The 16272-nt window shown below is 36.5% G+C and overlaps 1 protein-coding gene across 1 annotated transcript in view; it reads right to left on the minus strand.

Annotated features, from left to right (window-relative positions):
• LOC106073120 (uncharacterized) overlaps positions 1-16272 on the minus strand; it is a 43832-nt gene that overhangs the window by 4628 nt on the left and 22932 nt on the right. The window contains exons 9-15 of the mRNA XM_056003919.1: positions 14658-14840; positions 12276-12697; positions 9957-10122; positions 8760-8942; positions 7023-7414; positions 5349-5514; positions 1889-2071 (exon numbers count right to left, since the gene is read on the minus strand). Of these exons, the coding sequence (XP_055859894.1) occupies positions 1889-2071; positions 5349-5514; positions 7023-7414; positions 8760-8942; positions 9957-10122; positions 12276-12697; positions 14658-14840 (1695 nt within the window). The remainder of the gene's footprint in view (positions 1-1888; positions 2072-5348; positions 5515-7022; positions 7415-8759; positions 8943-9956; positions 10123-12275; positions 12698-14657; positions 14841-16272) is intronic.

Here is a 16272-nt window from a genome sequence, read left to right on the forward strand (position 1 = left end):
TTAAGTAGTGAACATTTCTGCATGTACCTCACGTTTATTACAACATTAAGTTTTTAGTATTTATGTATTTCATCGTCTGCCTTCACAAGACGAAAATGGCTCATGTCCTGGATGAAGAGATTAATGCCTGGTCGAAACGTGCCGCCCGTACCGCAGCCCCCCCCTCCCCACCCCACATACAACTGTAAGTAGAAAGGGAACGGTAATAGCCAATTTAGTTTGAGCCAACATCGTCGGTGTGTCCGTTAGAGTGTAGCACAGTGTGCTTTTCCGGTGTATGGCTTTGTTCTGAATTAAAGAGGCATTTAACGCTACCTAATATACACGGAAGTTCAGTGGCTGAGTGGTAAAGCGCTTGGCTTCCTAACCGGAGTTCCCGGGTTCGAATCCTGGTGAAGACTGGGCTTTTTGATTTCGTGATCTTAAAGGCGCCTCTGAGCTTTACCTGTTTACCTGATATTAGTTTGGGAAAATTAAAGGCCGTTGGTCGTTACCCGTGGGCCACAGAAACAGATTACCTTTACATCATCTGCCATACAGACACAAAGATATATGTTAGGACAAATTTGTACAAATGCTCCTTCTTCCCTAGTGCTATTAGAGCATGGAATGGGTTGCCTGAGCTAGCCAGGAAAACCACTGACTTGGCAGAATTTAAGTCATTGGTTAATATGCATGACTAAATGCATGACGCGTAAGACGTAATCATTTTCTTTTTTGAAGTAACGTCTGTATTATATAAGAAAAGATAAGGTAAGATAAGAAGGATTTAAATTACAGAACACAAATGGACTAGTTTGTGTTTATTTACTGTAATATATGCATGCCTTTCTTTATGTGTGTACATTTTGTACACAAGTGAAATAAATAGTGCAACAGAATACACAAGTTTAAAGTTTCACAATGCTCTATAAATCTGCACACACCAAGGCCCAAACTTTTTTGACCTTGTGGTCAAGTAAATGTTGCATGCCTGTCTTTAAGGCCGCTTTCACCACCTTACACTATGAAGTCAAACTTTTTTGACTTTGTGGTCATGTAAATGTTGCATGCCTGTCTTTAAGGCCGCTTTCACCACCTTACACTATGAAGTCAAACTTTTGCCTTTTGCCTTTTGCGGCTTCATTATGTGGGCAGAAGTTTCGAATGACCGGATAGCACCGAACGTCCATTTTTTTTTTAAATTGCTATTATATAGTGGATCTTTCATGCTTACAGCATGCTCAGTGCACTATGGTCCATTTCTTTTGAGGACCAGTAAAAAAAAAAGAAAAGGTGTGGGGGGGGGGTATCTGGGAGAAGGTTTCCGCGCTGCCTTTAGTCATTTAGCAAACAAAAGTCTGCTCAAGTCGGGATTCGAACTCAGGTTAGGTCGACATCTCAGCCACACGACCCATAATGTTTTTAGTATGAGCATCACTGTAAATAAGTTAGAAAAGCTTGGTGATGAACTTCAAACAACTTTGTTATGTCTTTTTCGTTTTGTCAGGTGGTTGTTGTGTAAGTTGGTTAATTCTTACAAAGCTTCTATCAACTCACTCTGTCTGTCTGGTACAACATTTTGTTCTCGTGATTTCTCCCGCTTCCCTTTCTAGAATCAACTTGGAAATGTGCACAATTATTCATTGTTCCTAACCAGACATGAATCAGTCAAAGAATTTTTTTTTTAAATTAGTTAATTAAATAGTGGTAATGAATTAAATTCGCTTGATATCGAAAAAGGGAAATTAATTTTTATAATTATTGAAAAATATGTCTGCAAATGTGAAGTTCTTCCCCCTTAGATAATTTTTTTTTCGTTGTTTTTTTTTTAAGTATTTTTAAAAAATGATATTTTGGTTGTTGGAGTAGTCTAAAAAGTTGACCAAAAGTTGATACCGAAACGTACTTTGACAAAGCCTTTGGATTAGTTGGGTCTGAATGTCCTGTAAACATTGGAAGTCACTTGCCAGGTAGACCAGGCCAGGGCCACTGGACATGCCTTCAAGCTCTGTCATGCTGACATCTGGACCAAAACCTACACTTATGACCGTAACACCTTGTTTCTTTAGTTCTGCTGCTGATTCTTGAGCTTGAAATAAAACAGAAATATTTAACAAATTAAAAAACAAATAGGTTGATTTTTATAAAAAGGCAATTTGGATTAGAAAAAAATAGACAACAATAAAGAAAAATTCTTTTTTAAAGAAAATTTCAAAGCTAGATAATATATTTTAAAATACAGACGTTACATAAAAAAAAGATGATTAAGATTTCAATACACTGTCATCTATTAGATTCTCTAATGTGCAGACTGTTCTTGATAAAGATGTTTAAAATAAAAAGCGTTTCAAGTCTAACCCAGTCCAATGTCCCGAACGCTTTTCTTTTCTAAATTAAAGAGTTATCCAATTAAAGCTGTGTTACGTATTGGCTATACCAAACCAAACATTTCAGAGATGTATCGGTATCAGGGTCAAATCAAAGTATCAAGACACAGTATGACCGACACTGAACCATAATCTTCAAAAACAAAAAAAAAACATAATAAAATACTTAGAAAGACACAAAGATAAAGGCACATTCCACGTTCCATATACAAATGCTCCTTCTTCCCTAGTGCTATAAGAGCATGGAATGGGTTGCCTGAGCCAGCCAGGAAAATAGTGACTTGGCAGAATTGAATTAATTGGTTAAAATGCATGACTAGATGCATGACGCGTAGGAATAATTATCTTCTTTTTGAAGTAACGTCTGTATTATATAAGATAAGAAGATAAGATAAGATTGTAAGGAATAAAAAAAGAAAAGATTTTGAATAAGCCCCAGTGTGACAATAAAGGTAGCTACTTTTATTTTAAATAAGAGTTAGTCCCTTTTAGTGTTTGATTTAAGTCCCTGTTAATTGTTTACAATTGCCACTCTCTCTTGAGTCTTTGAGCTGACCAGTGTAGTTTGAACCAATCTGTATAATGTTTAACTAATACTTGTGTTGTTGTACTATTACTGTGTTACTCAAGAGGAGTGTGCCACTGTTATGGGAAGAGTGTTTCGATAATGAGCTAAGTAAACTTTATTTATTTGTTATTAATAAGTTGGTTTATGTAAATATAATATTGTTACAAATGAACAGTGATAGGTAGAGGTCAACGTATGACCCCGGCGAGATGACACAGCAGCTAGTGTTCCCTGGAATCTACATGTACAAACAAATACAGGATGTGACGTGTCCACACGTGTTGTTCCAGGGGACGAACAGATCTAAGTAGGGGGACAGTTACTAATGAACAGTGACAGATAAAGGTCACTACGTGTGACCCCGACTTGATGACACTGCAGCGAGTGTTTTCTGGAATCTACATGCATAAATAAAGACAGGATGTGACGTTTCCTGACATGTTATTCCAGAGGATACTAGAAGTGTTTGTGCAACTTTGGAGAAGTGATTAGGGACTCTATATAAGCCTGAAAGTTAATGTGAAAGTGAGTCGTATGGAGTCGTGAGTGAGCCGTTACAGTCGATACAGACGATTTAAGACGTGTGCGGCTCTAGTGGAAGAGAAATGTGTACGACTCGATGCAAGTTAACTAGGGTAGAGTTAACTGGAGTGGACTACTGTCGTTAAAGTCTATACAACGAACTACAGTGGACTTGAGCCGTTACAGTCGATACAGTCGATGTAAGACGTGTGCGGCTCTGATGTGGTAGACTTGAGTACGACTTGGTTCAGCTTTGGGAGACCTGGAGCGACACTGGGAAGTGTGTCGTTGGTCTGTTCTCTGGAATACGGCTCGATGCAAGTTGAGAAGAGATGAATAGCAACGAAGTGAAGAGATAAATTGCAACGAAGTATAGCTAACTGTAAACTGACAGATATTGTACAGTCTTCTACGCTACATGTTACAGTAACAAATTGTTAGAGTTAATAGTCATTAAAGTTATATGAAGCTGAAAGTTTAGTCGTCAAGTTCTTTACAGTGTTTCTATTTGTGTGCCTACTAGTACATTTAGCCAGAAGATTCAGAAATACGTAACAATATGTCTACTTAGTCTCTTATCCTCTCCTGTATGTTTTTTTTTTAAAAAGCATCATTTATTTTGATACGAGACTGTAGTGTGTCTCTTGGATGACGTCATTTCATTGTTAATGCAGGTATGATATGGATGGCTGCCTGGTCGTGCGGTTTGATCGCTGGATTGTCGTTCTAATTTATCGATGGTCGAGGGTTCAAATCCTGCCCGCTCCCATCCCCCGTCGTCCTGCGGAGGTTTGGACTAGGAAGTAAACTATCTTTAACTCTGAAGGAACATCCGAAACATGTAAAACATTTTACAAAACATTTTTTTTTACAAACAAACATGATATTATTGTAAACCATCTTTTTGGTTTTTGACATAATATATTATTGTGCCACAGTGATGGCGGTTCTTTAGGTATGTAGACATGAACCTGTCTTACTACTTTGATTTGTTTCATTATTTTGTTTTTGTTTGAACTTTCAATTGTCTCCATATATCATTCTAAATAAGCTCTTTTTTTTTTTTGTTGCAACTGAAATCTCATAATTATTACTTGTCCATCTCAGTAGTTTTGTATATTTAGACTCTATATGCTATAGTTAAAAGCCTAGATAATATAATTTGGGACCACAAAGTACCACTGGACTAACTTGCCGGTACAGCAGAAGTCACTGGTCTTATGACCTATCCTAATACAAGGTCACATCCAGTGTTATTTTTTCATTCTACTTTTCAAAACTACATGTTATATCATTCACTGAAGAAACATTTCAAATGTATTTAACAGCGCGATTTTTTTTATCGAAGGGAAAGAACTCCACATTTACAAAATATATATCTCAATAATATAGAATTTTTTTCCCTTTTCGATATGAAACTTCATAATTATTACCAATAATCAATTGACTAACTGTTAAATTTCTTAATTGATTCATGTTTCGTCAAGTACTATAAATGAATTCGCAAAGTTTTAACTTGACCTGAGAATGGGTGTGTGAGAAATAGCCTGTACAATTGTCTAGAGGACGAAAAACCACATATTAATACATACCCCTAAATACTGAAGGATTAATTTCCTGTTTTGGTATCAAACACATTATCAGTAATTAGTTCACATCTTGGTTAATTTTTTTCCATTGATTCATTTTTTGTTAGGTACAACAAATAATTGTGTAAATTTTGTGCTTGATCCGAGAATGGGTGAGGGAGAGATGAGGTGTTCAAAACGTATAGCAGACAGAGTGAGTTGATTTAAGCTTTGCAAAAATATCTTGCAGTTTAGTGCTTATTGCTTCTTCACACAAGTTTGCTATGTATTTTAATTAAAAGAGTACTAAAAATTGCTTGCTTTTTTCAGGGTAATAAGAATATCCATCTGTAATGACAATGACCAAATCTTTAGCGCTGTCCCTTCCACCAGACTGACTGGAAAACATTTGATCTGTTGTTATTAAATCAAGCGCTTTATCCGTATGTGTCCCGGATAGGTGAGGATACTTTATGGAGACTAGTGCCTGTGTGATAGAAACCAATGTTATTGTAAAACTATTAAACATTTAAAACTGAAATCATGCTAAGCAATCAGATTTAATATAATTACATGACATTTTTAGAATGAAGAGAAAAATTCTCCAAGTGGCCAGTGAATTTCATTTTTTACAAGCCTCATATCAACTCACTCCGTCCCTCTCCTTGTCTGGAAATAAAATATCCCTCCCACACCAATTCTTAGATCAAGTTGAAATTCTGCACAATTTATTTCTTTTGCCTGAAAAAACAAGAATCAATAAGGTTACAAAGACAGTTTGTGTAGAAACAAAAACAAAAAATCGGTCCCCAAAGTTGTCCGCTCAGGCAGGTTTCAATATTTTCTGAAAAAGTATTATAAAATATGAACTACAAACTGTCAACAACTACAATCCCATCTCCTTCGATACAAAAAAGAAGAGCCATGCTCGTATCGAAAGCCTTGCCGATACAGTTGATTAGTTACTTCGACCAACGACTTATACAACAGGATATGGAGATTTATTAATGTTATTATCCATCTAACTAACTAACCAGCCTATTAGACTAATTAGTAGCTATGTTGTATTAAATAGGGCGTAATGCTTTGCCATACTTTCTAGTCATCGCATTTTCCCAAGACAAAAATGTACATCTTTTCTGAAAGGGTTCAAATATAAAATTTTATATTGAAAAAATTAAGGGCCAAAAAAATATATTCAATGTTTTGTTTATAATAAAGCTATTCCATATGGAGAGATATGCACTAACCATTTACTCTTCATGTGTCCTATAGATGAGATAGAAAACAAAAACCGTTTTATACTTTTAAAGATGAAACATAATAGGGGTCGCAAAAAAAAATGAGTAGAACAAAGGACTAGGACAGCGGTTCTCAACCTTTTAAGCTCAGCGACCCCTTTTTACAATCCGCCACTCTGCCGCGACCCTCCCCTCGACACACACATACAGCAATAGAAGAGTAGACAATAACAATCCATAGTTTCGATGGTCTTAGGCGACCCCTGGCAAATCGTCAATCGACCCCCAAGGGGATCGCGACCCACAGGTTGAGAACCCCTGGACTAGGGAAAACATTGCAAAGCAGGCTCTGGAATATAACATACAGGGTAAGAGAAAGTCTGGGAGACCAAAGCAAACACGGAGGATGGATGCAGACCCAGAAGTGTAAGTGGCAGTATGGACATGGGCCCAAACAAAAGGGAATCGATCCTACAACGTAAGTATCACTTGCATCATAATAGCACACCATAAATGACATCCTACAAGATAATATCACATAAATGTCACTTACACAAAAAATAGCACTTACATCCCAAAGAGCGCTGATATCATATATAGCACTTACATCGTAAATGTTACTTACATCATAATATTACACCATGAATGTCACTAACATAATAAATGTCCCTAACATAGTAAATGTCAATTATTCATGTCACTTACACCATTCATGTTGATTACATCATAATGGTACATCATAAATACCACTTACATCATAAACATCTCTGTTGTTATTGTAGGTTTTCAGATCAAACACTTTGGTTGGTTTGCGGTTGAAGAAAATGGCTCCAAATCTCACTTTCTCCTGACTTATGGTGAATCTGGAGATTATCTCTCCTGCAACTTTAGTCAGAAATGGCCAGTTTTTGGCACTAATACTCAAAGAGGCGTCCAAAACCAATATGATGTCTGCTTCAACTGTATCTGGGCATACCTGTATTGTCGGAATTGGTGTGCTTACGGTGCAGCTACTGCCCTCTGAAGACTTAAGCTTGCTTGAAATACTTGTAATTATTGAATTAGGCTGGGTAAAGACAATGTCCATAAAAGATGATTGCAACAGAGTTGGCGATGACGCCACGGCGTCTATAGTGCTCATCATATCTGTAGAAGTAAGAGACAGTAGTACGTATAGATTATTTAAAGCATTTCATTTAATGTATACCTGTATAACGGAAAATAGATTCTTGTTACTTAAAAATAAGTTTCCATCTTTTTTATATTAAAAAAAAATTATTACATTTTTTGTTTGTCATTCTACTTCTTTCTTACAGTTTCCGGACTAGCACACGTCTACAGTCAATCCAATGTGTTTTAACAACAACAAAATACCTAGCAATATAAATAACAAGCAAATTAAAAAAAAAAAAAAAACTTAAAAAAAAAACAAAAGCATTATATTAAGTGTATCAATTAGTTTGGATCAGTCATATAATTAAATTTGTAATAAGCCTAAGACAACAATCTAAAAAAGGGACCCATTCAGCGTATACCACCACTTCAATCAAGTACTATTTCTTTCCCTTGTTAGACATAATTAACTTAATAATTGTTACCGATCGTTAATTTGATAATTGGTTAATTTTTTAAAACTGATTCTTGTGATGTCAGGTAAAAGAAAAAATTTTGCAGAATTTCAGCTTGATCCAAGATTGGGTGTCGGAAAATAATGTGTACAAACTTTTGATCAGACAGACAGACAGACTGAGTTGATATAAGCTTTGTAAAAAACACAGATGACCCGACCCTGCATGTTTGGTTTTGTACAATAACATGGTATGTATTTTGTATGCTATTCTGCAAAATAATAAATCAATCATTCAATTTCAATGGCGTTGTACAATAACATAGTATATGCTCTGCAATCTCATCGTGAAAATAATAAATCAATCATTCAATTTCAATGGCGTTGTACAATAACATAGTATATGCTCTGCAATCTCATCGTGGAAATAATAAATCAATCATTCAATTTCAATGGCGTTGCACAATAACATAGTATATGCTCTGCAATCTCATCGTGGAAATAATAAATCAATCATTCAATTTCAATGGCGTTGTACAATAACATAGTATATGCTCTGCAATCTCATCGTGGAAATAATAAATCAATCATTCAATTTCAATGGCGTTTTACAATAACATAGTATATGCTCTGCAATCTCATCGTGGAAATAATAAATCAATCATTCAATTTCAATGGCGTTGTACAATAACATAGTATATGCTCTGCAGTCTCATCGTGGAAAAAATAAATCAATCATTCAATTTCAATGGCGTTGTACAATAACATAGTATATGCTCTGAAGTCTGTGGCTGTAGATAATAAATCAATCATTCAATTTCAATGGCGCATCAACAAACTCTCACTGGGTAAGGGATTTCGTGAATAAGAGCGAACATTGAAATAGAAACAACATGTACATTATAAAAAAAAACTATTTTCAACCTCGACATAGTATCCCAATAAGATCTCTGTACACTGCTTCCAATGACTGGAAATTACTGGCCAATATGACGTCATCAGGACCACTGGCTATTCCTTGAATCTCAGCCATATTGATGCCAGTACCAACTCCGACTGATATGACAGTAACACCTGATATCTTCAGTTCTCTAGCAGAGTTCAGAGCTGAAATTGAAAACAAAAAAATCCATCAACGGCTATGTCTATGAGCTTCAAAACAAAATAGACCTATTACTTTCAAGAAATATGATGTTTAACTAAGTAATAAGGTGTATTAATACATTTGACATAGCAATGCAGTGATGTAGCTTGGGTTAGGGAAAGGGGAATCCAAATTCGTAAGTCTCCCCAAATAAATGTCCTAGCTTTTCACATTAAATATTACGCCACTGACATGTAATCTTGCTATTCTAGTGGAGTCAAAAATACTAGACTGCATTGATCTAGATAATGTTATAGATGACCTTTGCTGCACATTAAGCACAACGCGACGATGTGAATCGAAATTTGTCACTTGTGCAAAAAAAAGTTCGTGCTATATTATTTAGATTTATAAATTAACACCTTAATGCACCTTGAATAACACCTAGGTGCATCCAGTTATCATGATCTTTACCTAGTGTTTCTCAAGCTGTTCTCAAAATGGGCACTTGAGCCCAACAGAGAGGGTGCAAGTATAGTCGTATGAGATTCGCGGGACGTATCCATCCTTAGACAAGAAGAAACACGTTCCCCAAAGACATCAGCATGGAGGGAGAAAAAATGAAAACGGGCGTTCCGGAACAACGGAGTCGTAGTTTATTAACCCTTAAAACGCGTGTGGTAGTTTAGCCTCTTAACATCTAAGTTGTAATTCCTATTTGTATGCACTCTCATGTAAAACAGCTAAGCACTTAAAGGGTTAAAAGACGTCTAAATCCTTCGGCACCATAACGGAAAGATGCTGGGGCTGTCGCTGGTGACCGATCTCGTTTGAGTTAGCTTGAGGCTTTATGAGGCAGGGGAGGATCTATGTTTGACGACTATCTTTTTGCTGTTGCCTTCCGCCCACGCTGCCTCCAAAGTTTTCATTCTATAAAGCTTTCTTCCACGCGCTTCCGAAACATATAAACATCTACAAGACTGCAGGAAATTGTTGCTCCCTATTGGCTTACCGTTACACAAAGAGAAATTACTCACTTTTTAAGGGGAAGTTTGACCAGCCGTCAGTGACAACAATAACCACGTCCTTGGCCTCCTCTCTGCCACCGGATCTGGAACTAAACATGTCATCATTGATGATCTGATCCAGCGCTCGATGCGTGTGTGTCCCAGCAACATAAGGATACTTAATCTGTGTTACCGCCTGGGTGAGATAGTTACAACACAATAAGTAAGCAAAATTAAAAAAAAAATACTTTTAAAAAATCCTTATGTACGGGCAAGAACCGCAAAATCACTACCATATATCTCAATACTGCAATGTTTAACTACCATTCACTAATTGATTAACTAATTGGTTATTTTTATTATTTCATGTATTTTTATCGACTATAAATAATTATGCAAACATTTCGACTTTCTACTTTTTATGTATTTTAATATAAGCGTAGTTTTTAATTATTTTTTGTTACTTAAGCCTTTTATGTGTGTGTGTGCATTATGAAATATTAATTTTCTATATATTCATCTAATTACTTAAGCTTATTTTGTTACTAAGATTTTGATTCATGTTTTGTTAGGGCCAATGAATTACTGTGCCAAGTTTCAACTTAATTCGAGAATGTGAAGTGGGAGATATATCGTGTGCACAAGTTTTAACCAAACGACAGACAACGTGACTTGATACATGATATACGCCTTGTTACACAACTACACAACCAGATTAAGGAATAGCATGTCATGTTACTGACAGGTATACATGCTGAAATGTATTCAGCTTTAAATGTAAGCCTATTATTGATAAAGTAGGTTAAATGTTTTATAAATAACAATGGAGCAGGACAGCCACGACTGTATTGTAACTATTCTAATGCCAGTGACTTTGAATGATGGGAACACAATGATTTTAAACCGTTCTCAGCTCGGGAACCATTTCAATTTCCGACGCCCGAGTCGACTGTCGCATCTCGATAGAATCGAGTCTCAGTTTTATTATCAGTGCCGGTCCTAACTATTGCGATGCCTTATGCGAAACGGATTGCGCGGGGATAAACATACTGTCAAAATTAAGATTTTGTATTAGAAAATACATTCGTCTTTGCAATAAATTCTTATTAAAGGAAAGCTGACAATGTCGTTTTTTTTTTATTGCGCGTGGGATTGGCACCACAAAATGACAATTTTGTCCGTTATTCAGGAAATTTTTATGAGTTTTCAGAATATTTTAAGAATTTCCAGGACTTTTTTTTTCGTATATTGTGCAATTTCAGGAGATTTCCAGGAGGTCCTGGAAAACCAGGAGGCCGCGGAAAACCTGTAATATTATATATACGTGATAATAGGTTAAATTAAAAATGTACACCTAGAATAAGCGCGGGGCCTATGAAAGTGCGGGGCCCACTGCGGCCGCATAGGTTGCAGTGGCATAAGGACGGCCCTGTTTATTATGCACTATGGGTGAAATACTGGAGTCTTCTTCAATCTTCGGACTCAGAGACAATGTAATTGTTATGGGCGAAATTTTCGAGGCGGTTAATGGATTAAAATGCATCAAATGTGGTAGTCTGGACATCTGTTTTCTTATATATTTAAACCCTGCTGTGTGTAAAAATCAGATGAGCAACCAGAAAGAATTCGATAGCAGAGATAGTAGACTTACTTAGCTTATATGATATAAAGCTGATAGGCTGTGTAACATCTATAAACAATAGTTAAGAAAAGTTTTAATTAAGACCTTTAAACTCAAAGTCACACAGGAAGCTTTTGAATGATAGTAATCTAAATGTTGTTGTGTTTTTTTTAATGAGCTTAAGAAGTAAAGCTTAACGTGATCATCACTACAATTTGTCATCACCTGTCTCTTTGGTTTTGTACTGAACAACTTGAGACAAAATTCATTTACAAAAATGAAGGTTAAAAATAACAAATTGAAAGTAAGTAATTTTTTTATTTTTTTGCTTTGTGATGTGTGGCTAACTTTTTTTTTTTTTTTTTGCTGGTTGCCGAGAGGAGGTGTGCATTAACAGTAACCAGTCTTTGTTACTATTTCTATTGAGAGTCGAGCCTTTCTCTATTAAAGCTCTTGACCAACGGGAAGAAGTTTAACCATTTTAACATTTCTTGTGTGGAGTCACGACTCCACGAGCCAAGCGCCAATATGGATTTCCCGTGTTCCTACAATTCTGTCTAAATTAATGTTTTCTATAAAGTCGTCAGATTTATCATTTCTTATTTATTACAAACATTTGTTCAAAGTGGAAAACTATATTTTAGTAACTATGATTTAGAGGTGCAAAAATTTGGACTCGTATCCCTTTCTTCTGATTAGTAATGTCCCTTATAGACGACTATACTTGCATTATAAAGTCCTTCCTTTGAGTCGTAAGTTTTTAGATCGCAGACTTTGGTCACTCGGCGGTTGAAGTAAACAACACCAAATCTGATATTTTGAGGACCAATTGGAAGTGAGGAAATTAATTGCCCAACCGCTTGAGTCAGATAATTCCAGTCTTTATCTCTGATGATACTAGAAGAGGCGTCTAGAACCAGGATAATGTCCAGTTGAAGAAAGTCTGGACACTGCGGTATGGTTGGGCTAGGAGTTACTGTAATACCGGATGTAGATTCATGTGGCATGGTAGTGGTTGAAGTAATAGCTTCGGTTGACCAACTAATAGCTTCGGTTGACCAACTAATAACTTCTGTTGACCAACTAAACTGAACGGCAGACAACTCTGAAGTGGTCAAAAGAGTAGGCACAGTTATCGAGCTCGAGTGATCTGTAATTGAAATAGAAATACGCATTAAAGTTTTATCACATTGCCTACCATATTCATGAATTTTTATAGACTGAATACACTTCGCATTATTAGGAAGGAGAAAGTTCAGGGTGATTAAAAAAGAATGCACCAAAATACCCATTAAAGCAGGGGTTCTCAACCTGTGGGTCACGACCCGTTTGGGGGTCGATTGACGATTTGCCAGGGGTCGCCTAAGACCATGAAAAATATGGATTGTTATTGTCTACTCTTCTATTGCTGTGTGTGTGTAAGAGGGGAGGGGTCGCGGCAAAGTTAGGAATTGTAAAAAGGGGTCGCCGAGCTTAAAAGGTTGAGAACCGCTGCATTAAAGTTTTATCACGTTGCCTACCATATTCATGAATTTTTATAGACTGAATACACTTCACATTATAAGGAAGGAGAAAGTCCAGGGCGATTAAAAAAGAATGCCCCAAAATATTGCGTTATATTTAAAAAACAAAACGAATTGCTACCTAGCTGGACCCAGACGAATTGTCATAGAATGCCTGAACACTGACCTGTAACGTAGCAACCTGTGGGTAGTGGCGAGCAATAGCTCATCGCCACGTCATAGGTCTTTACCGACGTGGAAACATGCTAATTGTTCTAAACTGCCCACAGGTTGTGACGTCGAATGTCAGTGTTGAGGCTTACTATAACCATAGGTCTCGGCTGGACACAAATGTTGTATATAACTTCAAGTTTTATTTTCATGCTTTACTAATGCTCAATGTGACCATTACCGGAGACATGAAGATTGATATTTTTTTGACATGTTACTAATACATTTATAGTGTTTCCTCTTCCACTTTGCATTCTTGATGAGAAATCTTATAATATGTTGTAAATCTGGGTGTGTACTTTGCTATAGCGCTTCTATTGGATGTGGGGGATGTAATATTATAATATTATTCTGCGCATGACGTAATGATCAAAGGCCAAGGTTTGGTGGAAATAGTGAAAATTATTTAAGTGATAGAAATGCGATTAGAATAATTATGACCATGCCGCGGATAACTTATCATCAAAGGCCAAGGTGTGGTGAAAGTACGACCATGTTTCACTTTATTTTATTTTTCAATCGCTCTTTTTTTAATTTGGGAGCGTCATTTTTAGCCTTGAAATCAGGTTTTATTATTTTTTTTAAATAAAGGCTGACTTTACCCATATCAGGATAACATTTTTTTTAAATTACCTCTATATTTATACATTTTAAATCTTTATAGTTTGTAATGGCATTTAATTTTAATTTTATTCTTATCTAATGTGTTACATTTTTTTGTCATTTAAATAAAAAATGAATATATTAAATATTGCTATTTTCATGATTTTGACAATTACTATTTGTTAGACAAAATTATCAGGTGATGAAAATAACAGGGATGAAATGACCGGGGATGAAGTGACCGGGGATGAAAGGACCGGGGATGAAAGGACAGGGGATGAAGTGACCGGGGATGAAATGACCGGTAATTATAAAAACGCAAAGGCATAACTCTGATCGCTGTTTCTCGTGGAAAGAAAAGTTAAGAAAGAGGAAATACTTTTAGAATAAAATTATACAAAGTAAAGAATGAATAGCTTGACTTATATATGATAACTATTATTCCTTCACTGTATTTTTTACGTTTCATTTATTATATATATATTATCTGTTACTATTTCTTTTATTGACTTTCACTAATGCAATTATGAGCTTCTTAACAGAAAATCAAAAATTACATAAACCCTTCATTATTTTATATGGAGTGGGAGCGCGGTGGCTGAGTGGTTAAGCACTTGGCTTTTAAACCTGGGGTCCTGGGTTTGAATCTTGGTGAATACTGGGATTTTGAATTTCTGGATTTTTAGGGAGCTCTTGAATACACCCATTCTAATGGGTACCTGACTTGGCATGACTATTGTGTCCAGCTAAAAAATTCCGCTTAGATGCACTTACTTGAACATGCAACTTCCAAAATTTTCAGCATATTAATGTCTAACGACCTAAAGCTGTCTGACTTGATGAACTGTCCAGGACTCGACGCCACATCTTGAAGAAGCTTCTCATTGACATGAGGGCCAACTCCAACAGTGTAGATAGTTACTCCGTTCTTCTTGAGGTCATCGGCAGCATTTTGGGCTAGATGGATACAACCAACACATACTGTTAGTTATAAGGCAAAACATAGAACAGGGCTTTTCGGAGAGCACTACCCTCTTTTGAAAATTGTAATTACAAAGAGAGCAGCACTTGTAAAACTCAAAATAATCTGAAAGATAAAGCCATTGCCATCGACACTAAAATCAAATTGACGCGCTTAATCGTCACGGCCAAAGTCTTATAAGTATGCGAATTTTGGACACGGACTGCAGATCTGCAGAGGTGGATCCTAGCAATAGAATAGACATGCTACAGAAAGATCTAAGGTATGGAATACAAAGACCGAACCATAAACAAAGAACAGGATTAATACAACAATTAAACCTTTACTGTCAAAAACCTAAACATAATCCATTATACCATATCCATATCACAAGGTACTCATGGCCCGCAAAGACCTTCCTTCAGGCAAAAGTACCAGGAAAAAGAAGAAGAGGCAGACAGAGAAAGCGATGGGAAGGCAACAAATAAAATAGACAGACCTGCCACTGAAAGAAATTCTATCCAAGGCGAAAGACAGAGAGGAATGGAGAAGGACGGTCAACGGATCTTGTGTGCTGCCCCAGCAGTTCAACAGACTATGGAATATATGAAGGCGAATAAAACTCCAGTTAATTAATGCCAGATTAATGACACATTATAGTAGGCTACTTGTCCATTTCAACTCATATGCCTACTTTTTATACATTTAGTGGAATTATCTGACTCAAGCGAAAGTTTCGATTGTTCCTTCAAGGTTGATGATTATCTACTTCCTAGTCCAAACCTGCAGCATGACAACTGGGGTCTCGGGGTAAAGCTAGGGCAAGGTATGAACCCGGCACCATCGAGACGACCGAACAACGGTCCTGCGCACATACCGCACGACCAGGCCATTTTTATTTATTTTTGTTTTTGGAGCCCCCTTTGAGGACGAGGCCCTTGGTGGCCCTGGGTGGCAGAAATCCACACTTCCTTAACATTCAACATTCAAGAGTCTGTGTATTGTTAACTCGTAAAGTAAGAATCATTTAACTTGGTGTTATACGCTCAATAATACTCTATTAGCCTCTGTTACACAGTCTATTAAACACCACCATCAAAAGTCAAGTAAGTAGTTCCCCTTTCAGACTTTGCGGTCTATAGAGCAGATAATGTAAAGGTCATCTGTTTTCGTGGCCCAGGGTGTCATGTGGCCAGCACAATAATCAACCGCCTTTACTTTTCCCCAACTAAAGGCTGTTATAGGTTTACTTTATTGGGAATTAGACGAGACTATAAATAGACTATTTTAAACCGACCTAGGAATTATGGGATATTAACTGAATAGAAATTATAGGATAGATTTTAACGGTTACAGACATTATTAGAAACAAGAACGACTCACTTCTACTCTTAATGGCGAGACATCATCTTTAGTAACTCTCGACAT

The sequence above is a fragment of the Biomphalaria glabrata genome, chromosome 11 (assembly GCF_947242115.1).
Source record: "Biomphalaria glabrata chromosome 11, xgBioGlab47.1, whole genome shotgun sequence".
Lineage (NCBI taxonomy): Eukaryota > Metazoa > Mollusca > Gastropoda > Planorbidae > Biomphalaria > Biomphalaria glabrata.